The sequence below is a fragment of the Carlito syrichta genome, unplaced genomic scaffold (genome assembly GCF_000164805.1).
Source record: "Carlito syrichta isolate Samal-C Ts95f unplaced genomic scaffold, Tarsius_syrichta-2.0.1 Scaffold288982, whole genome shotgun sequence".
Taxonomy (NCBI): domain Eukaryota; kingdom Metazoa; phylum Chordata; class Mammalia; order Primates; family Tarsiidae; genus Carlito; species Carlito syrichta.
This window is the reverse complement of record NW_007233078.1, coordinates 25,196-44,750: the sequence shown is the minus strand read 5'-3', so window position 1 is coordinate 44,750 and position 19,555 is coordinate 25,196. Positions and strand designations below refer to the sequence as shown.

Below are 19,555 nucleotides of genomic sequence, written 5' to 3'. Positions count from 1 at the left end.
TTAAAGATGCGGGGTACAGTTCAGGATTAGGTATATAAGTGGACATTGCAGAGACATTTTTAAAGAGAGTCTAAGAAATGAGTTCAATTTAGCACTGGACTAGAATCCATACACATTAATTTCCATTTTGGATCTCCATTTTCTTGTCTATAGATGGACTACTAACATTAACTTCACTGGCATAGGCTTCTAACCCTATCTTCCTGAATCTTGGAGTCTAGTCTATCACAGAGATATAATTTTAAAATCACCCTATAAGATCTGACCCTCTACTATCTCTCTGATCTTACCTCCTACAACCACCTCCCCATTCACTCTACTCCAGCAACAATGGTCTCCTTACCATTCTGCGAATATGACAGGGATGCTCTAGTCTTAAGTAAGGCCTTTGTACCCATGTTTCCCTCTGTTTGGACCACTGTTTTCCCCCACACAGCCATATGGCTGCTACCTTTACCTCCTGCCAAGTCTGTCACTGGATGCCATTCTCACTGAGGCCTTCCCTGAACAACCTACATAAAATAGTAACTCCTTCCCACAGCAGTCTTCTACCTTCTTTACCTGACATTATTTTTCTCCATAGCACTTGTCACCATATGATATACTACACATTTCTTGATTGTTTTTTCTCTCTCCACCCTAGAAGGGAGGCTCCATCTTTACACTGTCCGCTGCTGCATTGCAAGTAGTTAGGACAGAGCTCAGCACTTTTACGTGTTTGTTGAATAAATGAATATATATACATATATACATATACATATATATGTATATATACATATAGTCAGGCATATAGAACATATAGAAATAGAAAGTCAGGGCAGTGACTGATAGCTGACAATTATCCAGAAATGCTCAAATGCATCTATTTAATTTTGACCGTGATTGTAGCCTACTTTAAAGTAGTCTTCTCTGATATTTAAGCTGCTAAAACTTATTATTCTACAAAGTTAGTAGATGTTTAATTAAAAAGTAAACACCCAAAATATTTGATTCAGTCACTGTGTAGGGTAAACCCTAGCCAATCAGTGCCAATGATCTTGTGGCAATTCATAAGTTTCAGCTTTGGCATATTATCAAACAGAAACAATACCTGCCTCCTCTCTATTAAAGTACCCACCATAATAAACTTTGCTTAATGAACGCAGTTTTTACTTCTCTTTGTCTTACTCTGAGGTTCCTACAGCAAGACCCAAATGGACAGTGATTTAGGTGCTGGCTGGTGTTAAAAAGAAGCCAAATACAAGAAAGTTATAGAAGCCTCCAAATAACAGAAGTTACTTTTCTACATATTTGCCCTCCAATTCTCTAGAATGCCCTCTAGTAACATTTCCCCTCCCTCTAGAGATGCCCTAGAAGGGAGAAAAGAAAGCATATAAACAAAGAAACTGGGAAGAACAAAAGACTTGCTAAACCCCAAATGATGACCTAAAGCATAGTAGTTTCTGTTTAGTAATTTACAAAGAATACAAAAACCGTATTTTCTGTGGCCTGTACAGAGGTTATACAAGAAGCCTCCCGTGTTAAAAATCAAGCATGCAGCACAGTAATACCTGTGTAGTGAAGAGGGCCATGGACTTGCTGTTGTTGGTGTATGGACACTGAGAGCTGTGTCTCCATGTTAATTACACTCAGTTTGTAAAACCTTGTTAGCTGAGGAGGCTGGACTTGAATAGTCTCTCAAGCTATACCCTAGCAGAAACCTGGCATTTCACTACTAAAACTAAATGCAATTCTGCTTCCACCCCTAACATTCAAAGACATAAAATGTTAGTGAAGAAATCTTACTCAATTTAAAATGTGTGTTGTTTTTTCTTATACTCTTGGCATCTGCTAAGTTTACCACCTCATAAGCATCAACAGATAATAAAACAAATAAAAATCACCACTGGTTACATGTATTATCTCACTTAACGCTCACAAAACCCAGAAAAGATAATTTTATTACTTCTACATTACAAACTAAGGTTTAAGAAGATAATATAACCCTCCAGTTCCTAAGTCTCACCTCTTAATCACTACTATACACTCACTTTAAGGACTAATACAATAAAGTACTAATAACAGAATTACTCTAAGTTTCGCTTTTTGTGTGTGGAAGTGGGTTAACCGAGTGTAATGCCTTTGATGAATAACAGCATCTTTTTCTTGTTTAAACTAAAGGAATTATTCCTAGTTTTTTTGATGACGACACCACAATTTCCATGAGCACAACCAACCAAGTGGAGATGGGAACCCCTGGTCTGAATCTCTCAGAACTCTCAAGTTAGTTTTCTAGCACTCTTTCTCACTCGAGGGAAATACGTTTAAGGTCAACGCAAAACCTATTGCAACTAGTGTCTGTTTATAAGCAACCTCTTCGATTCCTCAGCGCTCCCAGTCACAACTTTGTTCCTTTCCCTCAGGAATGTCTTCAAGAGCCCTTTCCAGGTGCAGCTTTGAAAATTAAAACGAGATGCTGGGACCTCGGGGTCCCTGTCACCGACCCGAAGAGCCGGCAACACAGGAGTACTTCCCTGCTCCATGGTGCTAAGGACCAAATTATCGAGTCCTTAGAGGCGAGGGGGTCTATCCATGGGGTCCACCAGGCCTCTTTCCCCACGCTCGGGCAATGACTAAAGGACTGGGTGGGGGGCGCAGTCTCTTTCCAGAAGTCGCCCGGCCACACCCGCACAGTACCTCCCTCTTTCCCTCGGCAGTTCCCTGAACATTCCCGGGGAGAAGGGCTTCTCTCGTCTTTTCCCTGGAAACGCGAAGACCAAAGAAGCCAAACCGCAGATCCCACCCGGGATCGGCCTCAGAAACCAGGCCGAGGGCACTCACCGTCGTTCTCGTCGCTGTGCCGCCGCCGCGACATGCTGCCCGCCGGTGTGCTGCGGTGCAGGGAGGCCGGGCGGGAAGGGCTGCAGGAACCGTCGGGCTGACGGCCGAAGAGAGAACAGCAAAGAGACGCGCGGACCGGCGCGCAGGCGCACTCGCTCGCGACGGTCCCCGGAAGCGCGAGGAGCAGAGGCCGCCAGGTGGGCTCGGATCCGCGAGAGCCGGCGAGGGGAAGCTCGGTGGGGCACGGGCGCCTGTGCCGCTCGCCACCGCCCCCTCGGGCCGCCTCGGCCAGCCGGCCGCTTCTTTCTCCCGCCTTCCGCTCTATGTGCTTCCGGGGCCACGCAGAAAGGGACGCCGCTTCAGCCAGCCAGGGCTCGCGGACCGCGAGCTACGTACGCCCGAAGGCGGCTGGTGAGAGGCCGCTCTAGTCCCCGCCTTTGCTGAGATCCGTTCTCGAGGGGGGCCTCTCTATGGTTTTCCCGGCAGCCCTTGTGCTTACGGCGTCGGAGACTTCCGGAGCGAGGTGACGTGCCAAGCGTGTTTTCTGACGCAAACACGCGGTAGGGGCTATAGGCTCGAGGGCGGTGAGCGGTGGCAATTGCTAGGCGGAGACTGTTAAAGGAAGAGAACAGAGAAAGGATTTGGACTGGCGGGTATGTGTTCATCTTACTCCCACCTTCCTGCTTTTGCCGCTTCGTAAAAACTGGGCGGAGAGGTTGCGCCAAGCAAGGGCTTTTGGGGTTTTTTTTGAGTTGGAGTCTTACTCCATCGCCCAGGTTGGAGTGCAACGCCATGCTCACGGCCACCCCAGCGTCAACCTGCTGGGCTCCAGCTATCCTTTTGCCTCAGCCTTCCAAGTAGCCGGGGCAGGAGGCGGTGTCGCACGTGCAGCGCCCTGGGATGGAAAGGCCGGTCCAGACGCGAGCCAGCTGCTCTGGGCTTACCCTCTGGCAGTCACCTTACTTATCACCTCTCTGAGTTGTTTGTTTAAGAAGGAACAAGTGATTGTTTAGTAATTTGTTTTCAGGGGTTATTGGGTACCTGTATACGTGTATAAGAACGTCCCCTGCCCTGCTGTCTTTGATGAGCACCACACTGGCTTATCTAACTGCCTTGTCCATGGTCATCTGAAATTTCACTCTTGTGGCCGAACCTATTTCTCTTCAGTCTTACTCATTTCAGTAACTGACACCATCCGTCGGTTGCTTAATCCAAAAGTTTAGAGAGGAGTTATTCTTAGATCCTCTTTTTCCTTCACATTCTATGTGACACGTTATCCGTACTGGCTGGCTCTACTTTCAAAACAAATCTAGGATCATCAGATCGTGTTACTCCTTTTGTGTAAAACTCTCCGTTTGTTTACAATTTTCCCTAGCAAACTCCATGCCATGGCCTGTAGGGTACCTCTCTCCTTGCTGTGGTCTAACCACGCCTCCAAGAAGTCAAGCTTGTTCCCATTTTAGGAAGTTATACTCACTATTTCCTTTATCTGAAGCTTTCTGATTCTAAATCTGCTTGGCAGGCTCTTGGTCACTTAGGTCTCAGCTCAAACATCAGGTCCTCAGTGAGGCCTTCCCTGGCTACCCAAGTGCTGTTTTATTTTATTCATGGAGTATTGTATTTGTTAATGTTTAGCACCTCGTGTGTGCCTGGTAACATTCTAGATGCTGAGGATGCAGAGGTGAACAAAGGAAAACACCTACTCTCTTGAAGCTATATTCTAATGACCCATTCAGGAATGACCCCAAGTAGTGCAATCGGAGGTCCTGAGCAAAGAGTGGTAGAAGATGAGATTAGAGGGGGAGGAGGGAGGCCTCTGTAAGGACTTTGGACATTATCTGAGTAAGGTGAGAAGTCTTTGGAGGATGATCTGATTTCCAGACAGGAGGAAGACAGGTTGGCTATTGCAGTAATTCAGGCAACAAATGATGGTAGCTTGAACTGGGATAGTGAAGGTGGTACAAATTGATTCTGTTTGTATTTCAAAAGCAAGGCTGATAGAATTTTCTGAGCAACTGGATGATATAGTGTGAGAAAGTGGAAGTTGAGAACATTCCCAAAAGTTTTTGTGTGAGTAACAGGAACAATAAAATTGTCTTTTACTGAGATAAGGAAGACTAGGGAAGAGCAGTTTGGTTTTTGAACAGTTGTGTTTGAAGCTGACTGACAGTTGAGTGTATGAATTTGCAGTTCAAGGAGAGAGGCCTAGGTTGGAAATATAAATTCGGAGTCATTTTGTGTATAGTATTCTAAACATAAAATTTCCTTTATTTATGTTTTCCTTTTTTCATGGTATTTTCAAATACTTATAGAAGTAGGGAAAATTATATAGTGAGCTCCCATTTATGCATCAACCTCAGTAATTATAAGCTTCAGTAATTATCAGTTCGTGGCCAGTTTGAGTTCACCTATGTTACCTTCCCTCTCCCAGTTATTTTGAAGAAAATAGAGTTTTTGGGGTTTTTTTTTGAGTTGGAGTCTTACTCCATCGCCCAGGTTGGAGTGCAACGCCATGCTCACGGCCACCCCAGCGTCAACCTGCTGGACTCCAGCTATCCTTTTGCTTCAACCTTCCAAGTAGCCAGAACTACAGGTGTGCGCTACCACTCCTGGGTAATTTTTTGATTTATTGTAGAGATGAGGTCTTGCCAAGTTGCCCAGGCTGTTCTCGAATCTGTAGGCTCAGGCAATCCCCTCACCTCGGCCTCCCAAAGTGCTGAGATTACAGGCTTGAGCCACCACGCCCAACCAGAAAAATATAGTTTTTTAAGTCCTTGGGAGTAGATGACATCACCTAGCAGATGAGTATAGATAAAGCACTTCAATATTTAGCGGTTGGGATGATGAAGAAGATCTAGCAAACTGAGAAGCTCTTATCACTATCTAGTATTTTTGTGTTTTTAAGTTTATTTACTGCCTCTCCTTACCAGAATATAAGTTCCAAGTACTTCATCTGTTTCATTCAAAGCTACATCCCCCATACTCTGTACCATCTATCATTTTATGTGCTAGTCACCTAGCAGAGGCACAACTGATAGTTCAGAATATATTAATAAATTGAAATAAGGTGACACTGAAAGAAGATTTAGAGTGAGGGGAGAGGAAGAGAACATGGTTCATTTGTGGAACTAGGCATGGTCCAGTTTGACCAGACTAGGAAATATGCTGGGGAGTGTTGTCTGAGATGAGTCTAGGGCATTAGAGGAACTAATATTTCAGATCATCAGAAGAACGAGTGGCACTGGGGTAGCAGAGAAGATACCGTAAGTAAAAGAAGTGACATTTGAGCTCACTCTTGATATACATGGTTAGGGGGATATGGGTAGGGGAAGAAGAGAAAGGGAAACAAAGCAGCAGAAATGCTGGAATAGACCACTAACTGCTAGATCATACAGAGAGAGGTTGGGAAAGAAAACCAAATGTATGAGTGGGATCAGATTGTATGGTAATCCTTTTGACAAGGTTACCTCTCAAATGCATTGCCCTTATAGGTAGACTATACATAAGTTGTTCACTGTACGAGGACAATGCTTGACACATAGAAGACCCTCAGTAAATATTTATTGAGAGAATTTTAATTTGAAAATTATATAAGCAGTTTCTTTACCTTTACAGTAAAACAGCTGTGGGCATGGAAGAAGTGTGTTGAATGAGTCTTTGACTTATTTTCCTTCGCCTGGAAGGCCTGCAGATTTGGGTGGAGTAGCGATTTGTTCTCAACAGAACCAAGAAAGAAAGGAGAAATTAAAGAAGTAACATTTCTCCACCCAGTCTCTTTCACTCATTTTTTAAATACAGGTACAATTGGGGTTTCATAAATATGTATTATTGGCCCCACCCCTATAACAGCTAATTTTGAATCCCATGTGGGTATCACTTAGCTAATTTGAACCCACTTTGTATAGTGCAAGTGATACCTTGATTTATGAATCCTAAGAACAGAGGTCCTTTATAAAAAAAGTTGGTGATGTGTGTTTGTTGAGTCTCCATAAATCCCATCCAGCACTACTAACAAGCAGTGTGTGTTCCTCCACGCATAAGCTGCTTCTCATTTGCCTTCACCCAGTTGAAGTATCCAGTAGGCAAAGCTATGAACCGGCAAAGTTTATCACCAGTACGTCCCACCTTTTTCTAGTTCTCAGTGCTTCTCTCCCTCTACTTGCCATTGTGGAACCTGGAATTTCTCCACATTACTACTATTCCTTTCAGAGCTTGGAGCGTCTGCCTCAGCCTACCTCTTCCAAGATTGTCTTCAAGAGACAAACTTTACCAGTTCACTAGTAACATAAAAGAGCCATTTATTATGCTATAAGGCAGGAATTTGGACAGGTCACAGCAGGGGTACCTTGTCTCTGCTCTCAGCTGAAAGACTGAGCTGAAACCATCTGAAGGGTCTGGTGGTTGATGCTGGCTGTTAACTGGAGGCCTCAGTTCTTCTCCGACAGGTTCTATAATGTGTGGTCTCTCCAACATGGGCTGGATTGGCATACAGCACAGTGGTTGGTCTCCCCAGAGTGGGCATCCTAAAACGAGAGGGCAATATAGTAGCACTTCTGCCATACTTTATTTTGGGGAGCAGTTACAAACCTGCTTAGGCTTGAGGAGAGGGAGAATAGACTAGAAGTAAATATTACTGTAGCCATTTTGGAAAGTATAATCTGCCACAGCTAATTTTTAAAGATTCCAATTTTTAATGTTAAATTTAAAATGCAACATTAAATTGAAATATTAGTAATATTGCCATCAAACCCTAGTATGTACCAGACACTTTATATATTTCTTTCTATTTCTCATTACAGTCCTGCAGGGTAGATACTGCCATCCCCAATTAGAGAATTATAACTCAGAGAAATTAAATAACGTGCCCAGGTTCATATACTTGTAACCATTTGCACCACAAACCAAATCCCCTGGTTTCAGTGCTTCCTGTTGCCTCTCAGTGTTTGTCACCTGTCACATTTGCTTTATCAAAGAAGGAATGCAGTATGTTCCTTTATAAGTGTCCATTTTGACAAGATTTGGCCTCAGTAGCAATTTTGATATTTCTTCTGGATCATTACAGCAGAGCTCTCTTGTAGCTATTTTTTTCTAAGGAAGGGAATTTGCACAGCTCTGAAATTGGGAGCAGAAAGAGCAGAGTTTATAACTGAAGGTACTAACACACAGCATGGTTGATTTTGGTTGTATGTGGTGCTTTTCTGGTATCTACATGGCTGACTGCCTAATTCAGAATTCTGCTCAAATGCTACTAGCCTCAGGGTCCCTCTGTGTTTAAAGGACTCCTCCATTACGCTGCCTCCTTACCCTGCTTATTTTTCTTCATAACCTTCTCACCATCTGACTTTTTAAAAAAATTAGTTTATATATTTGTTTACCTTACCTCACTGGAAACCCTTAGTAAATGCTAAGATGATAGGAATGTTTTCTGTTTCATTCACTGCTATATTCCCAGTGTGTAGAACAGTGCTCGACCTAGAATAGTTGCTAAGTAAATACGATTGAATGAGCAAAGTGAATGAATGGATAGCTTGGACTACTATGCCCATGCTGATTTGCATGACTGATTAGCTTCATGTTTAAGAAGTAATCAAAGACTGGCATGTCTGTGGCTATTACTCCCTTGCTTATATTATAGGAGGCACCTAACTGCAAGGAATTTCTGCCCCACTATTACAACTGAACCAGATGCCTTCCTCTACTTCATCAGACCAGGAAGATGACCTGGAGGCCTGTGTTTTAAGATTTTCTGATCTGGATTTAAAAGACACAAGTCTTATTAATCCCAACAGCAGTCTCAAAGCAGAACTAAATGGCAATACAAAGAAGAAATACTCATTTGCAAAGAAAAAGGTAAAACTGCTATTGATGTGTTATGATCATGTGTGTGTAGCTAATGCAGGTGCATTTAGAAGTACCTTATCGAGGTTGCCCTCCAGCTCAAGGTAAGGCTAGTCAGGGACATTAACCAGTGGTGTTAATTCAGTGCCAGGCAAAGGAGAATCATAGGTAAGGTGTGGCCTTCAAACAGTTACGATGTAGTACATGAGGAGGGTAGACAGATGGGTTAAATTCTACTCCCTACCCAGGGTTAGGGGAGGAATCTCAGGAACTCAGGAAATCTAGTTATAAGGAGAATAGGCAGGTAGTAGAACAGCTGTCATCTAGTAAGGCTACCAAATTTGAGACTATTACTGAGTCCTGCTGACCTAGTGAGGTAAGATTTTGGATCATTACCCTCTGTGTGAGTTCTGTTTTAGAGAAAGTTCAAAGCATCCCAGAATGTTGCAGGCTTACTGAGTATAGCTGAGATCGGGCTATGATAGGGTGGTATTGATGCTGCTGTTCTATGCCATTTTTCAGAAACAATTGACTGAAACCCCTTCGTTTCAACAATGGAGAACCGGAGGCTCATAGGAAGGAAAATGACCTGTCTGAGGAAATGCAGTTGAGACTTAGTTTTCTTATCTCCGATCTGTTATACTCTCATGCAGAGATACTTTTTATTGGCTCTGCTTATAATTTCCTGACCCCATTCCTCCACCCTTATCTCATACAAATTTCGTTGAAAATGAAACCCAAAGGGTACAGAAAACATTTAAAAATACTATTTTGCAATAACTTCAAATTTATGAAAAAAGTTGCAAGAAGTATACAGAGGACTCACCTATCCCCTTTGTCCAGAGTCCATTCATATTTCAACAATTGTCCCCAGAATGACTTTATAAATCTACTATAGGGTCACATGTTAACATTTAGTTGTCATGTCTCTTTCATCTTCTTTAACCTGGAACACTCAATGTTTCCCTGAAATCATGACATTATTGAAAATTGCCAGTGAGTTATTCTGCAAAATGTCCCTCAGTTTGATTTGGATTCATGTTTTCTGTCTTTTTTTATTTTTTATTTTTTGAATCAGGGTTTAACTCTGTCTCCCAGGCTGGAATGCAGTGGCATGCTCACAGCCACCACAGCCTCGACCTGTTGGGATCAGGCAATCCTTCCACTTCAGCTTTTTAACTAGCTGGAACTACAGGCATGAGCCACCATGTCTGATTTATTGTAAAGATGAGATATTGCCATGTTGCCCAGGCTGGTCTTTAACCTGTGGGCTCAGATAATCCTCTTGTCTCCTTTTCCCTAAGTGCTGGGATTACAGGTGTAAGCCACTATACCTGGCATGGACTCATTTTTTTATGACTTGATTCAGGTTTTTTTTTATTAGCAAGACTATGCCTTAAGAGATGCTGTGTCCATCTTGCTGCATTCTTTCATGTGATTCACAATGTCAATTAGTCCTATTATTGATGATGTTAATTTTGATTACTTGAATGAAGAAATGTCCAGTTTTCTCCATTATAAAATTATTCTTTTTTCCTTTTTAATCAGTATTTTTGGGGAAATGTATTTCTAGCTACTCCACTCTGCTGCTTCAGCATACAACAATCATGTATAGGTTGAGGAAGATCCAACAGTGATGTTCCATATCTGCAATGTTATTCTCCAGATGTTCCAGTTTGGGATGCTTTATAGAGGTGTCTTCAGAGTCATTTGAAAAATTGTTTAAGTAACTGGAAAAAAAACTGAAAAATTGTTCAAAGTATATATATGTAATATAATGCCCTCTCCTATTAGACCAGGAGGGAAGGTACCTTGAGAGGCTGATAATCATATATACGATTTAACCTATATTTATACATCAAAAAAGATAAATAAAACTGAAAACCAGATGACAAGCTAGTAAAAATATTTGATAACATGTAGGCAACAAAAAGAGCATTAAAGACACAAATCAAGTCGGGCTCGGTGGCTCAGCCTGTAATCCTGCGTTTTGGGAGGCTGAGGTGAGTGGATTACCTGAACCCACGGGTTCGAGGCCCGCCTGGGCAACTTGACAAGACCTTATCTCTACAATAAATCAAAAACTAGCTGGGCGTGGTTCCAGCTACTTGGAAGGCTGAGGTGGAAGGATCACCAGAGCCCAGCAGGTCGAGGCTGCAGTGGCCGGGAGCGACCACTGCACTCCAGTCTGGGCAACAGAGTGAGACTCCAACTCAAAAAAAAAAAAAAAGACACAAATCAGTAAGAAGATAAATGCCATATTAAAAAATAGGCAACATGCTGGGTGCGGTGGCTCATACCTATAATCCCAACACTTTGGGAGGCTGAGGTGAGAGGATTACCTGAGCCCATAGGTTTGAGACCAACCTGGGCAACTTGGCAAGACCTCATCTCTACAATAAATAAAAAAATTAGCCAGGTATGGTGGTGTATGCCTATAGTTCCAACTACTTGGAAGACAGAGGCGAAAAGATTGCCTGAGCCCAGCAGGTCGAGGCTGCAGTGACTGGGAGCATTAATTTCCATTTTCTTTTTGAAAATAGCTAATAGTGTTATCTGTAATATTTTTACTAATATTTACCTGGAGTTCAGATTCCTTCCTTAGGAACAGTCTCTAAAAAGCATATGAATATAATTGAGGTTCTGTTAGTGTTCCAGAAAGATGGTATATACTCCTATTGCTAGTATAAGAAATTTATCCATTACGTTGTACCCATAGCAGAATTAAATGTATTTTAGAAAATCATCTTATAGAAGACTTTATAGAGAGAGTACACAGGTAATAAGTAATAATGTAACATATCAAATGGTGATAAATTTTACAGGGAAAAACAAAGTAGTTTAAGGGGATTTCGGTTTGCTCTTTTATATATGCTGTTCAGGAAAGTACCTCATTGATATTTGATATTTGAAGAAAGAGAGAGTGACCAAGCCATACAAATATTTGGAGGAAGAACATCCCAGGCAAAGGCCATGGTGTGTATCGTATTTGAGCAAAAGCCAAGAGTCTACAATGGTAGGAGATGAGGTAGGAGAGGGATAGGAGAGCTGTCATATAAGGATTTCCAGGTCATTGGAAGGACTTTGCTAGAGAATAAGAAGAGCCCTTCTTATTGCTAGAGAATAAGAAGAGAATTTTCAGCAGAGAAATGATATCATCTAATTTAGGTTGTAAAGTAATGATTTGGGCTTAGTGGAAAATAAATTATGGGGATAAGTATGGAAAGAGGGGGACCAGGAAACTATTGTAATAATTTGGAAAAGAGATAGTGGTGGCTTGGATCAGCAAAGTTGTAGCCAAGAAGGGGGGTGAGAAGTGGTTAGATTCTGGATATATTTTGTGAGTAGCTGGTGGACTGGATGTAGGACCCAGGAGTAAAAGATGAGTTAAGGATGTTCTATTAATGTTTTTAGTTTTTTAATATGCCTAATAAAGGGGGCTAGTACCACTGCATTTGCTTATTGTAGCTTTATATATTTAATATGTTAATAGCTGGCATATTGTTATTCCTTATTACTCTTATAGAATGTTTTTCATTTATTAATTATGGTGGCCTAGGCTGCAGTAATAAATAGACCCGAACCTGTAATGGGCTCAACACATTAGGGAGGTTTGGACTTAGAGCTGGGGAAGATCCTCATTAATATGCAGGCTTCAAGGATCTAGGCAGGTATTATCTCTGCAGTCCTCAACACACACAGTCCGAGGTCTTCATCCAGTAAATCTGAAAAGCCTGCATGAAAGGTTTTTATGGACCAGAAATGGAGGTGTCACATATCACTTCCACTCATATCCTATTGAAAAGAACTTAGTCATATAGGCAAGCCCAACTGCAAAGAAGACTGGGAAATATATTTTGCCCAGGAAGGAAGGGGAAGTGAGTTGTGATGGACCGTAGGTTATTTCCATCGCACCTTGACCGTCACATCAACTTCAGAATAATTTTGTCAATTTCCTGAAGGACCCTTGTCAGATTTTGCTAGAATGGCACTAAATATATGCTTTAGATTAAAGAATTGACATCTTTAAAATATTTAGTCTTTTTACTTAGTTAAGATTTTGGTGAATTACACAGGAGGAAGGACGTTCCTGACAATAGAGTTAGTCTAAGCAAAGCTCTGAGGCAAGAGTGTTTAAGTCATATTAAAGGGACTGTAAATATACTGGTTTGATTGAACTAAGAAGATTGTACAAGAAAACTAGTTAAAAGATTAGGCTGAAAACAAGAGGAGGGATTACATTGTAAAGGAATGCCATGGTCTATATTCTATATTATACCAGGCAAGGATATAAATAATTCTAATTATGTTAATAAACATTTTATAATTTCTTATGGGCTACATTTTCCAAATGATTGAGTAGCTCCTTCAGAAGATTTGTGTCTTTTCTCTAAGAAACAAATAGTAAACAGGAGACCCAGTATTTACAAGTTCAGAGCCCCCTTAAGAGGAAAAATAAAGAGAAATTTTTATGAAGATTCAGAAGATTGAGAAATAGTATTTAATAGGAGAACCACAAAGTAGTTCATGTCAGGGGTGACCTCTAAGATGGACTCTGAAAGTTTAAAAGTGGGAGAGGAGATTAGAGTTGCACATTCCACCTGCTGGAAACAGCATGAACAGTGACAAGAAGATAGATACAGCAGGGTGTCCCAGTTTGACCCTATGTCAGGCATGTGTGGAAGAAGAAGATAATGGCTGGGAGAGAGGCCAACTGTGGAAGGCCAGGGTATAATGCCATATCATTTCAGTTGTAGCGTGTGGGCTGCAGAAAGCACAACAAGGCCAAACTGTATTAGGTTTATTCCAGTGTGACTTAGAGCCTTACATCCTGAGAATAAACTTGTGCTGGGAATTACTTAATCTCCATATTATAAAGCCCATTTTTGTTTCTCTAATAATCTCTTTTAAAGCTTACTAATGAAAGAAGTGTTATTCCTCAGAGAATTCTTCTATTAAAAAAATAGGACATACAACTAGAAATCCTTGTGGAAAGATAAGGGTTTTCAGTGACACTTATGTTAGCCAGAACCCTAAGGTTATTAAAGTGTTAACATTTGAAATATAATTGCAGGCCTTTGCCCTTTTTGTTAAAACCAAAGAAGTTCCAGCAAAAAGGAATTTTGAATGTAAAGAAAAATGGTGGAAGTGCTGTCAGCAACTATTCACAGACCCGACCAGTATCCATAGACATGTGGCAACACAACATGCTGATGAAACCTATCACCAGACAGCTTCTATTTTAAAGCAACTGGCTGTGGCATTGAGCACCGCAAAAAGTCTTATGTCTTCAGACCAAAAGAACTCTCTAAAAGAGCGCCTTATGCATAGCCATGAAGTGTCTGCTTGGCTTCCTGACATAAGCCGCTTTAGCCCTGAGGAGCTGATAAGGTAAGATTTTCATTCTGTATTTTGGTTTGATTTTAAAATATCTTTACAACCACAACGAGGTACTGCAACCCTAAAATGGCTAAATATAACTTTGCCAAATGTGGATGAGGATGTGGAAAAGCTTAAACACCCAGTCATTACTGGTGGGTATGTAAAAACACAAACATTTGGGGAAAATGTTCAGTAGTTTGTTTTTAATGTTAAACATGCATTGTCCTTGTGATCCACTTCTGGGTATGTGACCAACAGAAATAAAAACATGTCTACACAAAGCCATGTGTAGGAATGTTCATAGTAGTTTTATTCATAATAACAAAAAGCTGAAAACAACTACAGATATCCAATAGGAGAATGAATAAACTGGTGCAGACATAAAAGAATATTGCACAGCATTGTGAACTGCTGTATGTAGGAAAAGGCTTGAGGGAATCACAGAATCCTTGTGCTGAGTGAAAATAGCCAAAGTAGTGCATGTTTTCTGATTTCAGGTACTTGAGGACAAAACAAATTTATGAGGGAAAGATTACTTTTGGCACAGAGTTTAACTGGGAAATCACAAGGCAAGTGTTTTTGAGGTATTGGAAATGTTCTGTGTTTTGAGAGGCATATGCAGATTACACAGGTGTGCCCATGTGTCAAAAGTGATCAAACTGTATACTTAAGACCCACGTATTTCACTTGTGAAGTATACCTTGATTTAAATGTATTTAAATAAATAGAGTAGGTAAAAGTAAGCCCCCCAAAAAGCCCCTGTAAGTTAGATTCTATTATGTGTAAAGTCAGATGACTTGATATATGTACCCAGACAAATGCATCATTTATTAGGATTTATTGAGGAATATAATATTCCACATAGTACATTTTTCAGAAGACAAGTCAATGCAGCTTGCCTTTTTATAAAAAAATTTTTTTGGTGGGGGTGGGGACAAGGTTTCAGTCTGTAGCTCAGGCTGGAATGCAGTGGCTCAATCATAGCTCATAGAACTTTGAACTCCTGGGCTCAATTGGTCATCCTGCCTCAGCTTCCCAAGTAGCTAGGACTATAGGCATGTGCCACCACACCCAGGTGGCACATAAAAAATTTAATTTTAAATAAATAAATTTAAATTTTTTGTGTTTTAATTTTTTATAGAGATGGGCTTTCACTATATTGCCCAGGCTGGTCTTGAACTCCTGGCCTCAAACAATCCTCCCTCCTTGGCTTCCCAAAGTGCTAGAATTACAGGTGTGAACCCCATGCTTGGCCCAGCTTACCTTTTGATGCATCTAAACTTTCTTTGTTTTAACCTTTTTTTTTTTCCCCTAAGTGGAATCTTTCAAACTGCATTATGCTCTCTTCTAATTTCTTAAACAGAGTATAATCAATATGATTGAATTTTTTTCTGGGTGGTTTCTTGCCATCAGTATGAACTTGTAAGATGTTGAGGTATAAAAGTTTGTCCTTTTACTAAGAAACCTCAAACTTATTATCCTGTTACCTCTCCTCTCTCTCCTAATTGTAGATCCATATCCTCTGTATTAGTTATCTTGCTGTGTAACAAATTAACCCACACATTGGCAGCTTAAAACAAACAGTATTTCATGTAGTTTCTGAGGGTCAGGGATCCAGGAGCAGCTTAGCTTGTGGTACTAGCTCAGAGTCTCTCAGGAAGTTGCAGTCATCTGAGTGCTTGACGGGGCCAGAGAATCTGCTTCCAGGCTCTCTCATGTGGTTGGTAGCAGACCTCAGTTTTCACAGTGACTCTTAAAGGCCTCAGTTCCTCTCCAGGGGCTTTTGCACGTAGACTGCCTGAGTGTTCTCATGACATGGCAGCTGGCTTCACCTAGAGCAATTGATATGAGCAAGATGGAGACACCAAGACAAAAGCCATGATCTTACTCAGAATTGCCATGCCATCACTTTTTCTTAATGCTATCAATCACATAGACTAACCTCAATACAGTGTAGGACAGGACTACGCATGATCTAAATACTAGGAGACAGAGATCATTGGGAACCTTTTGGAGGTTGGCTACCACATACCTCAGAGTGGTTACTTTTCAGTGTATTCTATCTGGCAGCACTGTCTGCTCTTTACCCAGGCTATCAGGAACTTAAACTACTCAGAGCAGCTAGATCTTTAAGGCACAGAATTTTTCTACAGGCCTAAGTTAGGCCAATAACATACACAATATGTATAGCAGGAGACCATAGACTGTGCAGTAGCATGTACCCCCAGTCAGTTTACAATGTTCACAAAATTTCTTAGAAACTGTCCTTCATATCATCTAGGGGAGAAGTAAAGAACAGAAAATTGTATTTAAAGACAAGTGGGAAGACCAAGAGACATTAATGACCCCTCTAGTCAGAGCTTTAAAAGGGGCTTTTATACCCAAATACAGATTTTTGAGCTAAATATGTTTTAGGAAGGCTGTTAACTTTTAGACCTGAATCATAAGATTAGAAGTTTAGATCCTGGCTTTAAGGAACTTACCAAATCATTATATTACAGCAGTGGTCCTCAACCTTTTTGGCATCAGGGACCAGTTTTATAAAAGACAATTTTTCCCTGCATTGGGACAGGGGAGGCACGAGGGGGGAATCATCAGGCATTAGCTTCTCATAGGAGCACGCAACCTAGATCCCTTACATGCGCAGTTCACAATAGGGAGGGAGAGGCACATAACATCACTAAGCGTATCTGATCCTAAACCAGAGAAAGCAAGGACCAGTGGGAGGTCTACACTTTACCTGCACATTAACCAATTGTGTACCTAATCCTGACTTTTACCCCACTTCTTTAAAATAAAACAAAGGGGAAAAAAAAAGAATCTAATGCTGCTGCTCATCTGACAAAAGGTGGAGCTCCAATTGCCTGCTGTTTACCTTCTGTGCTGCCCAGTTCCTAACAGGCCACGGACCAGTACCAATCCATGGCACTGGTTGGTAGCCCTGTTTACAGAATTCCAGAAAACAGATGTCTGACTTAAAGCAGTTCCTGAATTGTTTGATAATTAGAAATACAGTTAACTCTTTAATATTGCAGGATCTAGAGATGTCCTTGTATAATTGAAAATCTTCATATAACTTTTGACCCCCCAAAAACTTTACTGCTAGCTGGCTGCTAAAGCCTTACTGATAAAATGAACAATCAGTTAACACTTATGTTGTATATGTATCATATACTATGTTCTTACAACAAAGTAAGTGAGAGAAAAGAAAATGTTATTAAGAAAATCAGCTGGGCTCGGTGGCTTAGCCTGTAATCCCGTGCTTTGGGAGGCTGAGGTGAATGGATTGCCTGAGTCCATGGGTTCGAGACCCGCCTGGGCAACTTGGCGAAACCTCATCTCTACAATAAATCAAAAATTAGCCGAGCGTGGTAGCGTGCACCTGTAGTTCCAGCTACTTGGAAGGCTGAGGCGGAAGGATCGCCGAAGCCCCGCAGGTCGAGGCTGCGGTGGCTGGGAGCGGCCACTGCACTCCAGTCTGGACAACAGAGTGAGACTCCAACTCAAAAAAAAAGGAAAACATTTACTGTTCATTAAGTGGAAGTGGAACATTATAAAGATCTTCATCCTACTCATCCTCACGTTAAGTAGGCTAAGGAGGAAAAGGAAGAGGAGGGGTTGATCTTGCTGTCTCGGGTGGCAGAACTGGAAGAAAATCCACATATAAGTGGACCTGGGAGTTCAAACTCAGGTTTTTCAAGGGCCAGTTGTAGTCCAAATATGACCCTTTTTTGTCACTTTTTACTCAGTACCACATTCCTTTTGTTTATCAGAAAAAAGTGGATTAAACTAGGAGTCACACTTAGCAAGTCACTAAAATTTTCTGGACGTTCATTTCCTCATCTTCTAAATTGGGATAATATGCCTGCTCTGCCTACCTCCCAGTACTGCTTTATGAATGATGTAGGATGGTGAGCATGGACCATAAAGTGCTATACAGATGTGACCCTTTGATTTCAGTATGACCCCAAACGTCAAGGAATTTGCTTTCTAGTTAGAAAAACAAAGAAGGATATGCGAGACGATTAGCAAATGATACAAGACAGGCAATATAATTATCAGTTAAATTGTATGATACAGATAATAATTTGTTGTGGAAGTTTAGAGAAAGGAAAATAGAATCTAAAATACACAAGGTTTGATGGAGGAACTAGGCCCTAAAATACTATGAGGCTATTGATGAGAGAGTCACAGATTCCAGAGCTGGATAGGACTTAATTATCATCTACTGTAGCATTCCCTAAAATATGTTCTGTGAGACACTGTTCTAGAGGATGAAAGTAACATAGTGGTACTAAAGACAAATTTGGGAAGCACTAAGTTAGAATGTTACTGCAGGGCTTCTCAGAGCCTTCAGTAGTTTAAGAGCATTCACTGGGATTTTCAAAGAGGAAGGTTACTGTCTGCAGGGTTTCTCGAATGTGATCTAATAGAACAGCTTCAAAACATACTTTGGAAAATGCAGTATTTCTCTGATCTTACAGATGAGGAAACTGAAGCTTAGAAATGGTAAGGGATCTGCCCAGGTCCCACAGCTAGCTGGTATAAGACAGCACAGTACAGTGGAAAGAGTATAGATTCTGTAGATTCTTATATTAGAAGACTGGCATTCTGGTCCTGTCTCTTCATAGCTGTCTCACTTTGGGGAGAGTTGGCCTAAATTTACTCAGCTGTAAAATGAGGATAATAATAAACTGCATAAGTAAGAGGATTATATGAAAAAAATGGAAGTAAAGCTTTTTTTAATGATAAGAGATTCAAACATAGACTACCTTGTGTTAGAGGACAAACCAGAATGGAATAAAATTTCCAGCTTTTCTACTAAGTGGTATTCTTATTAATACCTGTCTCTTGAATATAGCTATTAAATGAGGAGAAAAAGAAACTCACTTTTTGTAAAGTTAGAAGTCCAGCACAGATACTGCCTTCTGTAGAACAAATACAAAAAGGAATTGCTTCTCATTTCAGAAGAACAGTAGTAGGAACAAAGATAGACACCGAGTATCTCCTGCTTAGCCTTCCCCCGACACTGCCTGGTTGTATGAACTATGGCTTCCTGATACCTGTGACTCAAATGCTCCTTGCCTTTGGTTTTCTTATTACAGTGGCCAGGGCAATGATCAAGGGGAGGTGCTACTGTATTATTGCTACTGTGACCTAGAGGATCCCCATTGGATCTGTGCCTGGCAGACTGCCCTGTGTCAGCACCTGCACCTCACTGGCAAGGTAACACCTTCTCCCACACCCCTCCTTCACTGGGCTTGTTCTGCCCATCTATCTTGGATTGCAGACACTGTGCTGTACTCCTTATAAAAAGGATTTGCTGCTGGGCTGTTAGAAATTAGGCAAATCCTGCTGGACATGTAAGTAGAACATTAAACAGCTATTAACTTGGTGTTTTATAAGAATATTTAATGGCATAGACCAGGAGTCAGCAAACTTTTTCTTTTTTGTGTGTGTGTTGGAGTCTCACTCCGTCACCCAGACTGGAGTGCAGTGGCCGCTACCGGCCGCA

The 19,555-nt window shown here is 41.2% G+C and overlaps 2 protein-coding genes across 2 annotated transcripts in view; one reads left to right on the top strand and one right to left on the bottom strand.

Annotated features, from left to right (window-relative positions):
• NCBP1 (nuclear cap binding protein subunit 1) overlaps nt 1–3,308 on the bottom strand; it is a gene marked incomplete at its 3' end in the record, with an annotated part of 34,943 nt that extends 31,635 nt beyond the window's left edge. The window contains exon 1 of the mRNA XM_008054055.1: nt 2,821–3,308. Coding sequence (XP_008052246.1) covers nt 2,821–2,854 — 34 coding nt within the window. The remainder of the gene's footprint in view (nt 1–2,820) is intronic.
• TSTD2 (thiosulfate sulfurtransferase like domain containing 2) overlaps nt 3,282–19,555 on the top strand; it is a 31,255-nt gene continuing 14,981 nt past the window's right edge. The window contains exons 1-4 of the mRNA XM_008054053.2: nt 3,282–3,473; nt 8,456–8,670; nt 13,733–14,049; nt 19,146–19,266. Coding sequence (XP_008052244.1) covers nt 8,506–8,670; nt 13,733–14,049; nt 19,146–19,266 — 603 coding nt within the window. The 5' untranslated portion in view covers nt 3,282–3,473; nt 8,456–8,505. The remainder of the gene's footprint in view (nt 3,474–8,455; nt 8,671–13,732; nt 14,050–19,145; nt 19,267–19,555) is intronic.